Source organism: Aethalodelphis obliquidens, unplaced genomic scaffold (assembly GCF_003676395.1).
Source record: "Aethalodelphis obliquidens isolate GAN/ISIS:26980383/991018 unplaced genomic scaffold, ASM367639v1 scaffold3, whole genome shotgun sequence".
Taxonomy (NCBI): domain Eukaryota; kingdom Metazoa; phylum Chordata; class Mammalia; order Artiodactyla; family Delphinidae; genus Aethalodelphis; species Aethalodelphis obliquidens.
In genome coordinates, this window is record NW_020837947.1 from 13,578,032 (window position 1) to 13,594,964 (window position 16,933).

Below are 16,933 nucleotides of genomic sequence, written 5' to 3' on the forward strand. Positions count from 1 at the left end.
TGATATGTATAAAATGAAAGACTCTGCTACAAAGCTTTAATCTATGATGAAGTTTAGAAAAAATGTTTAGTCAAAAGCTTTGGTCAAAAGCTTTGCACTTTTCATATCATCTAATTTATAAATGACCACTTTGAATCTCCGGTTCTTTTTACTTTTTGGTATATGGTAAATTTCTTTAGTTGTTATAATGTCCTTCTTTAAATAAATGGTTCAATGTGGTGTAAATTAGTAGTTAGTATTTTAGTGTTTGGAGAGAAACTTTCTAGTTATTATTTGTGAATTTTATAGATAAAAATATTTTAGACTCCTCTATGGCCCAGCCACTAAGCTAAGTAACAAATTTTAAAACCAAGAACAGCATCCCTCCTCTCAGAATCACAGTGTAGGTGGAAAGGCCAACAAACTCAAGACCACTGGGGACTGTGGATTGCGATGAGTGCCAACAAGTTGCTGTGCGTCCTCAAAATAAGCCCCTAAGAGGTGGGACAGAGGGCGGAGAATCCTTAGAGGAGCTGTGATTTGAGCTGAGCCTTGAGATGTGATTACATATTGACCAGATGGGTGAGGTGGAAGCACGGCATCAGGATCCACAGTTACTGAAGAATTGAGAAAACACAGAAGAGACAACTAGAGAACAGGATTCACATTCAGAGAACACTGTGCCATTCTAGAGAGTAAATGGGGTCTGTGAGAGCTGAGAAGCAGAAGAAAAGAGATAACTGAACTCATTAAAACAGTTAAGACACAGAATAGACCAGCCCTCGTTTCTCTTGTATGGAATGAGAAAGGAAACGGGCAAGGCCAAGGTGATGCTTAGTTTTCTGATTCAGATCAGTGGGAGAACAGTGATGCCATTTTCTAGGATGAGGGATCCCGCACAGACCTACTTTGTTGAGAGGCACGGTTTTCCTGCAGATCTAGGCCAGGCCTTGATAAATATCTCTGAGAATAATAATAGTAACAGCAACAGCTATCCGAGTAGTTACTCAACTTCTTGCCTCTCCTCCTTAATTTTTTTTGTTTTTACCTTGGCGCTACTATTATCCACATAGTCCCACTTAAATAACCTGCTGTCTTTACTAATTAGGCTCCTGGTGTGACAGGAATTGTGCTAAGTATTTGATGCTGGTGATCTCATGTGCTTCTTGTGACAAGCTATAAGGAGAAAGCTCTGGTTGCAGAGCACCTTGTGTAACTCAGTAGACCGTGGCCTTGATTTCAAGGTGCACTTGTCAAATCCCAACACTTTATTTTGGATTAAGTACTCACAGTACTGTGATTATTCACGTCTCTCTCTCTCATTTGTTAAACTGTGAGCTCCACATGCCAGACATTTAGCAAATACTTGATGACTGTATGAATGAAACTATGAAATGAATAAATTACTAGTTAAATGAGACCTCTGGAATGTAAGAAATTCTTAATATGAAAGTTAACCCTACAAACTACATAAAACCAGTTGCCTTATGTATTTTTTAATCCCAAATAAGTCTTGCTTTTTTTTGAAATGATTTCTCTTCACCTTCACCTCACACCAACAATATTCATACACATCTTCCAATGGCCTAGGCAGACTGGTATTTTTTTTTTTTTTTTTAAACAATTTAGGCTGTTTTTGCTTTTCTTTTTCTTGTCCCACTTTAAGTTACTTGATCACTTGACTACCCGGTAACATTGAATGCTCAAGTGGTTATCCATGCCTTGAACAGGATGCAGATTAACCGAGCGCTATTATATGCCTTGGGGAGTCCTGAAAATAGGTCTCATTTCTTTACTGAATCTACTGTGTTGGGTTTTCCCTCACTAATAATTTATTACGTGATTTATGCATGTATAGTATGAGGATGTGGAAATTACCCTGTTTAAATGCTTGTTCCTCTGTCTTGTTATTTCCTAATAGGAGATACTGGTTGCTCTACAAAAAGCAGAGCCTCAGACAGAGGATCTCAAGTCTCAGCTGAATGAACTTTGTCGTTTTTCCAGAGACCTGAGTACATACAGCAGAAAAGTTTCTGGCTTGATTAAAGAATATAATTGGTGAGCGTGAACCTTACTGATATTCAAAATATTTTCACACAAATAAGAAGCCAGAGGTTTGTTTATTTTAAGTTGTGAGTTCAGTAATAATATAAATTAATTAATCTTAAATACATTACCAAATGGTGTGAGGACATACTCAGGACTGTTGACTCTGTTGAACATTATTTTAATCTACTTTATCATTTCTTTTCCTCCCATTAAATGTTTCAAATCATGGTTTTAGTCTTTGTTTGCAAGCATCCAAGGGCTGTCAGAATAAAGAACAGATTTTACAGCAGAGGTTTCGAAGAGCCTTCAAGGATTTCCAGCAGTGGTTGGTTCATGCAAAGATCACTACAGCTAAATGTTTTGATATACCTCAAAATATTAGTGAAGTTTCAGCAAGTCTTCAGAAAATACAGGTGAGAGTGTGATCAATTAATTCTAATAATGGTGATGGGAATTCCCTGGGCGTCCAGTGGTTAGGACTCCGCGCTTCCACTGGAGGGGGCAGGGGTTCAATCCCTGGTCGGGGAGCTAAGATCCCACAAACCTTGCAGCCAAAAAAAAAAAAACTATCCAATAATGGTGCTTAAGTGGTTTAAAAAGGTGCCTCTACGGCTTCCCTGGTGGCGCTGTGGTTGAGAGTCCACCTGCCGATGCAGGGGACACGGGTTCGTGCCCGGTCCGGTAGATCCCACATGCCGCAGAGCGGCTGGGCCCGTGAGCCATGGCCGCTGAGCCTGCGCGTCCGGAGCCTGTGCTCCACAACGGGAGAGGCCACAACAGTGACAGGCCCGCGCAAAAAAATAAAAAATAAAAAAAAAATTAAAATGTGCCTCTAGATCTTTATAAGCATATTAAAGTTTGGCTTAAGAAACTCAGATTTCAGGTAAACCCCTGCTTGAAACAATTGACGTGTATGTGAAAAGAAACTAGTCCATTGATCTAAATGCATGTATTTTTATATATTAATAGGGATTTAGGAAATAATAAAAGCTCTCTGTGTGTGACAAGCATCGTGACTGAGCATTCTAGCAGATTTTCACAATAACCATATCAGTTACATAAGATTATTATTAGATATGATACATACATAATACAATAATACATAAAGTATTATTGTACAAATAGGGTAAGAGAACCTTAGTCATTTAATATATACAATAAAAATTGTTATTTCTTTTCTTTGGTTATGTTGAGAAATAAGTAGTAAATTCAATGGATAAAGCATTTTATTATGCCTAATCTCTTACCTTTTTCTTTATAGGAATTTTTGTCGGAAAGTGAAAATGGACAGCACAAGCTAAACATGATGCTTTCTAAAGGAGAACTTTTGAGTACTCTATTGACCAAAGAGAAAGCTAGTGGCATCCAGGCTAAAATTGCAACTGCAAAGGAAGATTGGAAAAACTTTCATTCAAATCTCCACCAGAAAGTATCTGCCCTAGAGGTATACTGTCGCCAACCACGTGGACGTGTTCCGTGCTGTTTGTTGTAGTTGTTGCCATTGTAGTTACAGTACAGCGTATTGTATTCCATACCTCCAAATACCCTTGTTAATGATTTTGGTCATCCCTCTCTGAATATTAATAGATAACTGAATGACTCTAAAAAACAGCTCAGTGTTGCAGTGTGAACCTCACTGAGGAATTTGATAGCTTCTTGCATGGTGGGGGCAGTTATCATAGGCTTGCCCATGCACCATCCCACCAGGAACAACTGATCTTACTTTTAGGCAATATCACTTATTTTTTCATTTGAAATCCCTCAATTTAAGAAGTTGTCCTAAGAGAATTGAACAGAAATATCCACGTAAGGCAATGCTATGGCTGAGATGGTGTAACTAATGCACATATCAGGTAGTAGGTTTTTGGAGCTCAGTATGCAAAGAGACAATGGTTATTTTATTTTATGCAGAGACAACGTAAATTGAATTTATTATAATCAGAACATAATTTCTGCCACAGTGCAATTATATTTTTCTTGTGATCATCTGTTTTGTGTGCCAACTCTTCTCTTAGAGTAAAATTGTGAGGCACGGAGAGTATTCTTTTCCCTTTTAAAATAACACTTCCTAGCAGAATAGAGCCTTAATTTAATTATGGCCATAATTAATGCAGGCCATAATTGGATGTGCAGGGCCAGGGTGTCATGAGTGTCAACTATGAATGGGGGACTTTGAGGGGTTTGACATTCACGTAAGATTTTGTGGGAAAAGCAACAAAGATAAGACCGGGGTTGACGATTAGGACCAGATAGTGGGATGTCTTGCATACTAAGCAATTTGACCTTGACTCTTGGCCAGAATTCCTTATCTGAACCCCAGAACAGGATTTATTTTCTCAGTTTTCACAAGGTTGGAACGTAACCCATACCATTCTAGGTACATAGAAGAGAGATTAATTCATTACATACAATGGATACTTTAGGATACTAGGGCTTAATGCTAGGGTTGAGAAAGGCTGAGTGAGGAACCTACTGATCTTTAAGCTGGAGATAAACATGTCAACTCTCTGGCTCCAGTGTAGACCAAAATGGCGAATAATAAGTAGCCGGAAAACCAGGGAAAGCTTTTCATAATGGTCCAGATGAGAGAGAGACAAGAGCCTGAATTCAAGAAATGATAAGGGATGGAGCTTTATCTCTAAAAGAAAACATAACAGGATTTGGTAAAGAATTCAATGAGGGGCCCAGGGAAGGAGAAGTTAAGTTTAAGTCTTTGGTTTCTAGTTCAGAAGATGACATGAATGGTGATGCCATGAACTGAGACATGAATATGACAGAGAAAGTAGTTTGGGAAGGGATAGAAAAGTTAATTCAATGTAATATATGTTAAATTTTATGGGCCTGCAATATACTCAGCAGGTAATGGCCAGGAAAGTAGCAGTGAAGGTGAGTTCAGAGTTCAAGAGAGAGGGTAGAGCTGTCAAAACAGTGAGTGAATATTTACCAGTCACTGTTGAAGACACTTAACATACATTAATGTGTTTAATCCTCATAACCATTCTCTGAGGTAGAGACTCTTCTTATTTCTATTTTATGGTTGAGGAAATTAAGGCAAAAGGTGCTTAAATAATCTACCAAGTTCTCACAGCTAGTAAGTATTGAAGCCAAGGTGTAGACCCAGGCACTCTGACCTGAAGTGTTGTATGAATACAGTTCTGTAAATGGAAGGCTTTAAGGCTTTGTAGGTGGTCACTGAAGCCATTGTGAAGGAATGATTATGCAGAGGGAACATTTGGTGGGAGGCCTATGCACCCCAAGGATAGGAAGCATATGAGGAACATTAGGAATTGTTTGACTTAGTATCAAGCTGTCTTTATTCCTGTGCCCCAGGCCCTTTGCTCAGGCCCTCTGACTTCACTCCTTGGATGAGGAACCCAAACTCTTTACATGAGATCTCTGAGCCCCTACTGCTCAGTCCCGTGTCTTTGTAGCGCTAATTCCTGATCATGGTCCCCAGTTTTTCCTTTAGTGGCCCCATGAGACTCCAGTGGCAGGAAAATGGAAACACCTTGAATTTATAAATTTATTTAATTATTCAACAAATATTTGTTGAACGTCTTCCATTTGCCAAGGACTATTTCAAGCTCTGGAGATACAGCAAAGAATAAAACAGAATAGAACTCCCGCCCTCATGAAGCTTAAATTTTAGTAGAATACTCCAGGAGTTATCCTGGTATCTTAATTTGTGAAGCACTTTTAATTTTCCAAAGCATTCCCAGCTACCATCTCCCTAAGAGGGGACTGTGGCAGCATGACTGTTCCCACATTGTAGGCACCGGATCGGATACGTATGGAACCTTGAGCCATTCTCCCAGGCTCCTGCAGTTCTTGCCACATAGATTTTTAAGCTAACCTTTGTGGATTTGCTCTTTGACAATTCTACGCAAAGCTCTGATTTAAATTTAAATTTAAAATCCTTTAGCGGGTTCACATGGTAACAAATTTCAAATTCACTTCAATCTAGCGTTTTTATAAATAATAGAGTGTAGATATAAACACCTTGGCTAAGGTGAAATGGTACCATATAAAACTTTATCAAATACATATGACGGCTACAAATTATCAGTGAAAGTGGTGACAGCATTCTTATGTAGTGGACACACAATACTATTTCTTGTTTCTTGTATCTTTATAAATCAGAATAAGCAAATTGTTTATTAAAAACATAATAAGCATATCAACCATATGCTGTTTCTTGTTTCACCATTAATCAAAATCAACAAAATGTTTGTGAGGACTTATTTATATTCCTGCAAGGTGACCACCATGATGTGTCCCAGGAAGTGTCAGACACAGCCCTCCCCTCTTGGAGTTCGTAATCTACTTGCAGGCAGGCTCGCTGGCATGAGGTGAAAACTCACAATCCAGCCCAGTCCATGATAAAGGATGCAGTGACTGGTGTAAACAACAGATGTGACAGAGGCTGAGAAGGGGGCGTGTATGAACTCTGAGGTGGGCTGGATAATGAGGGAAACATTCATTTATTAAAAAGTAGAACTTAAAAACCTCTAAAGGGTTGTTCACAAATTAGCCTGGTACCAAGGTGAAGGATAGAAAGTTCCAGACATTGGGGACAGGAAAAGAAGGGGAGATGGGTGGGGAGGTCAGGTTGGGGTGGGCTTTGAATGCCAAGTGAAGACTCTGGACTTGCTATTAACATTTGTTTTTTTTTTTTGGTCCCTAACACTATCCAAAACCTCATAGAATCTGAAGATCCAGATGAAGGACTTTGAAGTCAGTGCTGAGCCTGTACAGGACTGGCTGAGTAAAACCGAGAAGATGGTGCATGAAAGCAGCAATCGCCTGTACGATCTGCCGGCCAAGAGGCGGGAACAGCAGAAGCTGCAGGTGATCAGCCCCTCAGCCCCCCGCCCCCAGCTACCATGCATTCAGATCAGAGGCACGCGAGCGCCCTGGAGTTAGATTTTGCCGTCCTGAGCTAGAGTGCACCCGTCCCCAGTTTCAGATGTCCTGTCTTCCAGCTATCCTTGGAGGTGTGATTTGTCCCGTCCTGTAGTCCACGCTGTGCGTAGCTTGGAAATAATACCGCGCCTTCGGGGCACACCTATCGCTCGCCCGTGTTTGTTTCCTCGGTCTCGGGGCCAAAGCTTTGTCTGCGATGTGCTCTTCCCCAGCCTCTTAATAGCGACTTGCTTGTGCTTTTCAGTCTGTCCTTGAGGAAATAAACTGCTACGAGCCTCAGCTCCACAGGCTGAAAGAGAAAGCTCAGCAGCTGTGGGAGGGCCACGCGGCCAGCAGGAGCTTTACGCACCGAGCGTCACAGCTGTCTTCTCAGTATCTAGCTCTAAGCAATTTCACAAAGGTAACGCCTGCCGCGTGCTGTGTGTGAGCGTGGGGCGCCGGGGCAGGGCCGAGGCGTGTAAGTGCTCTCCCTAGCCTTGCAAGCCCAGCTAAACATTTGTGCTGCATCGTCTCAACATGCTTGTCTGAAAAGAGCAAAGGAGGTTTCAAACATCGAGGAGACTTCCCATCTCTATGGTTGTACAAAATATTCCCTTTAATCCTGAAGAGGTATGTTCCCCAGAGCTTTTATCTGGAAGCCTCAAAGCATAAACATAAGGCAGAATTCAGAGTATTGTGTCCAAAGATATGCAGATTAAATTACTTTAGGAAAACAGGAATTCAGAGCAGTTTAAATTTACTTCGTGGGCTACATGGAGGGAGTGGGGGATCGTGTTTTCCATTTGTCTCAGTTCTTTATATTCATTGCATAGTAGCCAAAGATGTATTGATTGAGAGTTTCAGCTCAGATTCTAGAGCAGAGCTCAGAATTGACAATGATTCCTATAACTGATTAAAGCGCTTTTCTAACAGCTTAGAAAAAAAGTAAATGGGATCCCACAGTGACCTCACTTAGAGCATTCAGCAGACCCATCGTGAACGTTGCAGGGCGGCCTACCCTGAGCTTTATGGCCTTGTAACATTTGTTCCCTATATTTCCCTTTTGTATTTCAGATCTGAGAATGTAGGGAACCTGCTGTAACTTGGCTTTGCCTGTTTTAGTGTGGGCTCACTCCTGGCCTGCTGTTTTCATCCCCAATAAAACATCCTTGAGACAGCCAAATAGTATAGGTGCTGGAGTAAAAGAGTCTGTGGTTACACCAATGTTTTTTACTTTTTTTGTCTTTAGAAAATCTGGCACATATCTGAAATGAGAATAAATTAAGGCCATCTTTCTATTCCTTTGTATTTCTTTAGATACCAAAAAATCAATAGATACTCAAAGGCTTTAAGAGCTGACAGTTATGTTCATAAAATCTTCACTGTTGGATAGAAGCTTTAATAACTAAAACCACATTTACGGTCCCAATTTAGGGATATTACAGAATCTCAGACAATTGTTTTTTTAGAACTGGCTACAATGTAGGTCATGTGGGTATGTGGTATCAGTTGAACCAAATGTGATCATGTGAGAGCAGAAATTACTTCAGTGGGCTTCCCAGACAAGGTGTGAGGAAGACATTAATGAAATTTCTGAAAAATATCCCAATTGTCGTAAAGAAGAGTAGCGAGTAAGCTGAGGGACACTAAACTGTCATTGTAATCTTTCTGCTTCTTGACCCAATTATTCTCATATTTCTACTCTTCTTAGAAAGCTATTTCACATCTCATAGATTCATACAGCCTTGCGTCGTATCTGTGAGCCTATGGACCTATGGCTGATGGCAGTTATTTGGAACAAAGGGTTAGCTTTACAATCTGAGTAGCTTCAGGGTGTGGAGTCTCTGTGGAAGGGACCGCTGGAAAACGATTTCTGTCATTTCCAGGAGAAAGTGTCAAGACTGGACAGAATTGTTGCAGAACACAATCAGTTCTCCCTCGGGATTAAAGACCTGCAGGACTGGATGACAGATGCGGTCCACATGCTGGACTCTTACTGCCACCCGACCTCTGACAAGAGCGTGCTGGACAGCAGGGTGCTCAAGCTTGAGGTGTGCCTTTTACCAGAAATGTCTCTCATTTACAGAATTTGTTTTTCTCAAAAGTTCTCGAGTCTCTGTCTGATACGATAATGTCACACTCTGTCCATGAGAAATCCAAGAATGCTCCGTAGATATGATCCTGTTTGCGTAGGGAGGCTTTGCCTAAGCACTCCTGAATCGATTGAGCTCAGATATACTCAGTCATAAATACTTTACAAAAATTAAAATAAAATAAGGACATTTCCTGGCAGTCCAGTGGTTAGGACTCTGTGCTTTCACTGCTGAGGGCGTGGGTTCAATCCCTGGTTGGGGGAATAAGGTCCTGCAAGCCGCATGGCGTGGCCAAAAAAAAATAAAATTTTTTAAAAAAACATTTTAAATAAAAAATAACAACCCCAAAATGGTTACTTGCTTGATATAGCCAGTTAAGAGGCTAGTTTCAAATTACATCACAGGCACATTTATTCTGAGAAATCCTTGGTTGAAACATTTTATCGGGCAAAACCTTTCCCATCTTGTTCAACTCACTTGCCTGCCTGTCTCAGTTAGTCCGTTCTTCTCCCATCACAAGATATTAGTTCTGTGTTAGTTTACGTTTGTGATAAAGCAATCATTCTGCATTCATTCACCTGTCATTTATACACTGGGTGTCTTCTGGGAGACTGGCATTGTGCCTTGATACCAAAGATTCAAAAATGAATAAAATACGGTCATTGCCCTCAAGGATTTCATTGTCTGAGGCTGGAGGCTGAAACACAGAAGACAGTAATAATAATTACGGCGCTATGGACACACAGAGGAGCGGAGCTGGGCAAGGGGCATCGGGTTGAGAGTTGAGGCAGGTTTCTCAGAAAGCCTGATACCTCAGCGGAGATTTCAGAGTGGGACCAAAAGAGCAAAAGCTGAAGAAAGCCGACAGCGTGGTATGTGAGTCGTTACTAGCAGTTCTTTCCTGCTGCAGCAGAAGCCGATGGCCGTGACTGGCCGAAACTGAATCTGGAGAGGTTGCAAGGTCCAGATGAGAGAGAGAGATGAAACTTTACCTTTCAGGTGATAAACACCAGTTTTATAACTTTGAATTCAAAGATCCTTCTTATCTAGAAAAAGAAGAGTGCTTGTGAAGAACGTGAAATATATAAATTAATATATAGTATGAATTAAGCTATTTCTTTCAGTTTGTTGTGTGAGAGACCTTAACCTTTATCGAGCTCTGCATCCAGTGACCTTTGAGAATTCAGGAATCCTACAGTCATCTATTTTTCTCTTATTAACAAACAGTAAAATGAAACTTCAGTGGAAATTAGGGATTATTCAGAGAATAATAATGACCTGACAGGCCAAGGCCACTCAGGCTGGTGACGGGTTACTGGCACCACCAGCAAGTGACTCTCCCGTCCTCCGCCTGGTAAGCCTGAGAGCACCGGGGCTCAACCCAACTGCAGATCCTCTTCTATCCACAGGGACTCTGAAATATTTAAAGCTAGAAATGTTAAATAAGCAAATGACAAAGGACTTCTGTACCTGCTTTTACAGGCTCTGTTATCAGTGAAACAGGAAAAAGAGATCCAGATGAAAATGATAGTGACCAGAGGGGAGTCTGTCCTTCAGAATACGTCTCCGGAAGGCGTTCCTGCCGTTCAGCAGCAGGTGCAGAGTGTGAAGGATATGTGGGCGTCCCTTTTGTCTGCAGTGATTCGTTGTAAAAGGTTAGTGAAGCTGAAAGGCTGCTGGGAAATCATTGCTAAAAGATCTACAGGGAAGCAGCCGCATAGCACAGGGAGATCAGCTCGGGGCTTTGTGACCGCCTGGAGGGGTGGGATAGGGAGGGTGGGAGGGAGGGAGATGCAAGAGGGAAGAGATATGGGAACATAGGTATATGTATAACTGATTCACTTTGTTATAAAGCAGAAACTAACACACCATTGTAAAGCAATTATACCCCACTAAAGATGATAAAAAAAAAAAAAGATCTACAGGATAGCTCAGTAACAGATTGTCCCGGGGTTCTCCCTTTCTCTCTCTCCGCCCCCTCTTTCTCTCTCTCTATTGCCCTGCTCCGTTATTTTTGCCTCCCTTTCTTCCTTCCTGCTTCCCTCCCTCCTTCCTTCCTTTTCTCTTTTCTTCTTGGAACAAAAGAAACCGGCAGGTGCGATCTTTCATTTAGGTTGAGCTGCAGTCCTATGTCTGTGTTTTCATATAACTACATGTTTCTTAGTGTTGATGTTCACTGCTTAAAAAGTCAAAGATAAATGCATGTTTAATCATGTGAAGATATATTAGTTAAAACCAATCAGTTTACTTGGGAAGTAGCCCCAGAAAACACCAGTAGGTGGTAGGAACAACACGTGAGAGAGCAAGGACAGCCAGTAACATGGGCAGCTGGAGCTTACTCCCAGCAGGCGTTGCTGGGAGCCAGTGTAGATAGAGCGTGTCTGGGAATTACCCATAGAGAGCAGGGGAGCTAGAATGTTTGTAAACAAACTGCCATGAGTCAGGCAGGCAGTCGAGGATTGCCTCCAGGGGACGACAATCCCTGGCATTTCTTGCCTACAGTGCCCTCAAGCTGAGAGGGCACCAGGGACCAAAGGATGCCCTCGGGCCAAGAGGGCAAGGAGTGGGCCTTTGGAGGACCGGTTGGCAGCGTAGTGCAGGGGCTGGTCGGGGGGTGGGTGGAGCGCAGAGTGTCTGCTACAGAAGGGTTCAAGCCTGTCAGTAAAGTTAGACACAAATGATTAACGGAGTTAAACATGTTAACATCTGCATTGAGAGAAGGAAGTGCTTAATTGATCAGTAAGAGAAATCATCAGGTTTTAATAATTAGACCAATTCAGGAAATGTTAGCCTATATCATTTGTGATTTTCTGATTTTTAAATCTCATGCAAGATAGTGACTATGCTTGTTCTTGTTCGGTTGTTCCTTCCTTCTTTTATTACTTTTTTTTCCTCTCCTCTGGATGTCCTCTTCAACTTCATGGAGTTAAATATTGCTTCTCTTTCTGCCCTGAGTCTTGGCTCCGAAAAGCCTCGCTCAGGGCATCTCTCCTGGTTTTGTCTTCAGGCCTCTCCCAGTGTCTTGTGTGACCTGGTTCCCTGACTATATATATATATAAAAGCTGACTCCAGGTTTTATATCCAGTCCCTCTTCTCCACCCGTTGGCCTGGACTTCACTGACCCTTGCTTCTCAAGGCTGTGCTTGCCAGGGACCCAGGCTCGGACTTGATAAGCCACAGCCATTCAGCCCCTCTCAAGCCTGCCCCCGTCCTTATCTATGGGCTTCCTGCTGGGGGAGTAGACAGAACCAACACAGTGATAGAAGTCAGACAGATTGAATGTACATGGCTTCTCAGTGTAGATTACTGTCCTTTCAATTACCTTTCAGTCAACTTGAAGGAGCTCTTTCTAAGTGGACAAGTTATCAGGACGATGTTCGACAGTTTTCCAGCTGGATGGACAGTGTGGAGGCCAGCCTAAACGAATCCGAAAGGCAGTATGCAGAAGTGCGGGAGAAAACAGCCGCTCTCGGCAAAGTCAAGGTGGGACCTGGATTTCAGATTCCATTTGTTTTCTGACAGGTGCTTCAGAATTGCCATAGTTGTACAGAAATGTGCTCACCTGAATCCTAGGGCTGTCCACATAGGCAAACTCTATTTGAGGGCTTTACTATAATTTCTAATGGCTTCTCAATCCAAACTTTTGTTTGTGGCTATTTTGTTAGTGAGTGAAAATGTCCTCTTCCAGGAAAACCTCATAGACGCATGTTTTATGATATATTTAAAATTTGGCAACTTGTAATAGCTTTTCATATCTTCAGCCGGCTCATCATTTGGAAGTAAAAGTACTTTCTTTTCTATCACATCCTTTTCTATTTGTACTTTTGTATATTTTTCACAATGCTTATATTAATACAGTACTACATGTAAAGATTAATAGATAGATGGATAGCTTGATGGTAGATAGATAGATAGGTAGGTACTGGAGGTATGTTCTTAAACCTCTTTTTTGTTGATATTAGTATTCACACGTAACATTTTGGAAACCTTTGATTTATTCGTCTAGGGCATATTCATTGGATGGCCTGTTCTACCTAAAACGTATTGTGTCCTAAACAGTACTTATTATCTTCTACCCCAAATCCTTCACACTCCTGTATTCTTGGTGTCAGTTCTTTTGTGTCACCCCACACTGAATACCCGAAACTGGGAACCTCGTTTCCCCACCTCCTTCTTTCTTACCCCCGCTTTGAATTAGGCAGTAGGTCTTGCTGATTCCAGTTCAGAAATGTCTCCTGACTCTAATCTATCCTTTTCCTAAACTGCAACAGCTCACCTCGTCTCTTGTCTCCATCTCCCGTTATCTTCATATAAAGGTGAATGTCTCTCCTTCCTGCCTGAGAGTTCCGTTGCTTTCCACTGTTTACAGTATCGTACCAATCTCCCTCCTCTAGTTTGTAAGAATGTTAATAATCTCTTTGCCAGCCTCATTTTGCTTGCTCTCCCACCCTCCTTCCACCCTTGTGCCAGTCTTACTGTATTTCTCACTATTTCCTGAATGTACCACATTAAATGGAATTAAACAATTCCATGCCTTTGCAGAATCTCTTCCCTTTTTCACAGAATACTTTAGCTGTGCCCTGGCGCCTGGCAACCTTCTACTTACCTTTCTGAATTAGTTCAGAAGCTATCTTTTCTATGATACCACCACCACCCGAGGCTTAATTAGTTCTTCTGTTCTCTGTTGTTCATATCTCTTTATCAGTTTTATAGAATATATGCTTACATACCTCTCTCCCTCAGTGGATAAAGATGCTTAATTTTCTTTTTATCCTATGCATTTGGCTCTCTGTCTGACACAGAGCAAATGCTGAGTAAAAGCTATTTGAATGACTAAATGGCCTTACGTGACCATCACCAATCACTTAACATTTCTGGGTTTGCATGACTGTTTGCATCTGAAAATTAATCTACTCATTATTATCTACCCATTATATTGTTATAATGATCTATTGCTATATTAATGATTCATCTATTCAATAAATGCAGGCATTGTGCTCGATTCCAAGTAAATAAAACCGACAAAGGTTGTATTCTGGAGGGGACATCTATACTCATCCGAGAATGCATGAATAAACAAATAATTAGAACTGGTGATAAGTGCCCTGAAGAAAACACTGCATGTTATGAGAGAGAGTCATTGGGACAGGGCAATTATGGACTGCTTGGAGTCGGGGGAGGGGGAGGAGAGACTGGAAAGGCGTCTCTGAAATAGTAGACGGGAATGATGCCCTAAGGAAGTTAGTGCAGAGAAGTCAGTCTGGGGAGGAGGTGGGAAAAGAGCATTTCAGATGGAATAATCAGCACGTCCCTGAGGAGGGAGAGAACTGACTCAGATAAAAGGGAGCTAGAAGAAAGGCTGGGTGTTGCTGGAGCCGAGAATCAATGGATGGCTGTTGCCAGGCAGAGTGGCCAGGGACCAGATCCTGCATTGCCATGAGGATGCTAGCCTGTGGATTTTCTACTTGATCCTGACGGCTTTGGGAAGATAATCAATGTTTTAAGCTGGGGAGTGACACGATTCCCTTTAGGATCTTACAATCTTTTATCACTCAAGCTGCTGTGTGGAGTGTGGACAAAGGGACTGGGCAGGAACTCGGGGCAGGGAATCTGCCTAGCAGGATATTGCAAAAGTCCAAGTAAAAGGTGATAGCAGCGGGGGCTGGGGGTGTGCAGGAGACAGGAGAACACATGTCAGGATACAGTGAAGAGATAGAGCTAACAGGATTTCATCATGGATGGAGGGAGAAAGGGTGACTCCAGTGGTCTGAATTGACCAGCTGGGTGGGAATGGTAGCATTTACTGTTTGAAAAAAGACTGAAGGGGAAGGAGGTTTATTGGTGGCTGGGGAAGGATGGGAATGGAGTAGAGATCAAGTGTCCATTTTTTGGACAAATTAAGTTTGAGGTTTCCAAGTCAACTGGAATCAGAATCTCAGAGACAGTTCTGGGCCAGATATCAAATACACCCCCCGACCCTAGATGATATAGATATAGATGGATGGATAGAGTGATCTATCTGTCTGTCTACAGATAGATAACCTGAGATCACTTGCCAAGTATGCAGTTAAAATATCCTAATTTTAATAGTACCATTGATATGATTATATATGCACCAATTCCTTTGTTTTTTTTTAATGTTCTCTAGTTATTAAATGAAGAAGTGCTGAGCCACAGCAGCTTGCTGGAGACCATTGAAGTCAAAGGAGCCGGCATGACAGAGCACTACGTCACCCAGTTAGAATTCCAGGACCTGCAAGAACGATACAGAGACATCAGAGCGCGGACCAAGGTATGGCTCACCGTGTTCCACACAAGCCCACTGAAAATGCAGTGTTTGGAGCTGTGCTTATTTAAAGACTCATTTATTTGGGGCAATGACAGCCTTGTGAAAACAGATGGAACAAAAAAATGCAAAATGAATTTTAATACTTTGAATACCCCACTGGCAAAACCCTCAACTATTGTTAGGATATGAAAGTTACTGAAGGAAAATAATTCTCAATTAAAAAGTCCTAGAAATGTACCTATTGTAGAAAAATTGGGGGCAGCTTCATAAGGAAGACTCATAAATTCTTTAATATGTCTGCTGATGACAGTTTTCTAAAGCCGGAAATAATCACCAATAATATTTATAATCCTGTGCTTTATTTATTTGTGAACTTTCAGCATACCTTACTTTATTAGACAAAGTACATGAAAAATTAAATCCACAGTGAGTCCAAATCCTCACTGAAGTCACAATATAAGAATTTCGGTTTTCTTCATTAGAAAAAATGTATTTTTATGACAAAGTTAATTCATTTTTTGGAATATCCATGTTACATTTCATAAGGAATTCAGAGATCAGGAAGTTAATTCAAGAGAGTGATCTTTAAGACCCCTTTTACTCCTAATATTACGTTTTTTTATATTTTTTGCCTAAATCTTGATGTTTTACTTTTCTAGGAAACATTCATATTTTAATGACTTAATAATCATGCTTTTCTAAAATTCCAAAAGTGAGTTCTTACAGTACGTTGAAACTGCATGTAGAAATGTATCCCCATCTTAATCGTCTTACATGCTAATAATAGGAAGCAGTAACCAAGTCTGAAAAACTAGTTCGCCTGCACCAAGAGTATCAGAGAGACTTGAAGGTGTTTGAAGCTTGGCTGCAACAAGAGCAAGAAAAGCTTGACCGATATTCAGTTCTTGAAGGTGATGCCCACACTCACGAGACAACGTTGCGGGATCTTCAGGTAAAGTCTACTTCATCATAAAACAAAGGAATTTTCATTCTGAATATGGAATCATTATTATTATTATTAATTTTTTTTGTGTGTGTGTGGTACGCGGGCCTCTCACCGTTGTGGCCTCTCCCGTTGCGGAGCACAGGCTCCGGACGCGCAGGCTCAGCGGCCATGGCTCACGGGCCCAGCCGCTCTGCGGCATGTGGGATCTTCCCCGACCGGGGCACGAACCCGTGTCCCCTGCATCGGCAGGCGGACTCTCAACCACTGCGCCACCAGGGAAGCCCCAGGAATCATTATTTTAAGCAGTGGGAAGTTACTGTGACCTGAAATCCTATAAATAGCTGATATATATTAAGTGAAACCCTAGTGAGGTCTGGTCTGTAGCGTTTGGGGACCTCAGTAGTGTATGCTAGTTGAGATCATTTGCTAGGCAGTTTAGACTGAGCAGGGCTGGAACTTGAGGACTTGGTTGAGTTGCTAAGGTGGCCTCTGACAGGAATGGCTCGTGGCCTCATTTATGGTGTTGGCTGGTCCACCTGCCTGTTCCTCCCTAATGGGTTGAATCAGATGTGGAACACAGCTGCAGGAGTCAGTAGCACGTGACACTTCTCAAAGTCAAATTGGTGACACCATCTTAGGCCATCTGGTTTTAACCCAAATCTCCCACATTGCTGA

General features: G+C 41.7%; 1 protein-coding gene across 1 annotated transcript in view; it reads left to right on the forward strand.

The window, feature by feature from the left end:
- Positions 1-16,933, forward strand: part of SYNE1 (spectrin repeat containing nuclear envelope protein 1) — a 462,280-nt gene that overhangs the window by 227,794 nt on the left and 217,553 nt on the right. Inside the window, exons 55-64 of the mRNA XM_027083161.1 lie at positions 1,901-2,037; positions 2,264-2,441; positions 3,290-3,472; positions 6,733-6,876; positions 7,196-7,351; positions 8,817-8,981; positions 10,506-10,678; positions 12,353-12,506; positions 15,172-15,315; positions 16,100-16,264. Of these exons, the coding sequence (XP_026938962.1) occupies positions 1,901-2,037; positions 2,264-2,441; positions 3,290-3,472; positions 6,733-6,876; positions 7,196-7,351; positions 8,817-8,981; positions 10,506-10,678; positions 12,353-12,506; positions 15,172-15,315; positions 16,100-16,264 (1,599 nt within the window). The remainder of the gene's footprint in view (positions 1-1,900; positions 2,038-2,263; positions 2,442-3,289; positions 3,473-6,732; positions 6,877-7,195; positions 7,352-8,816; positions 8,982-10,505; positions 10,679-12,352; positions 12,507-15,171; positions 15,316-16,099; positions 16,265-16,933) is intronic.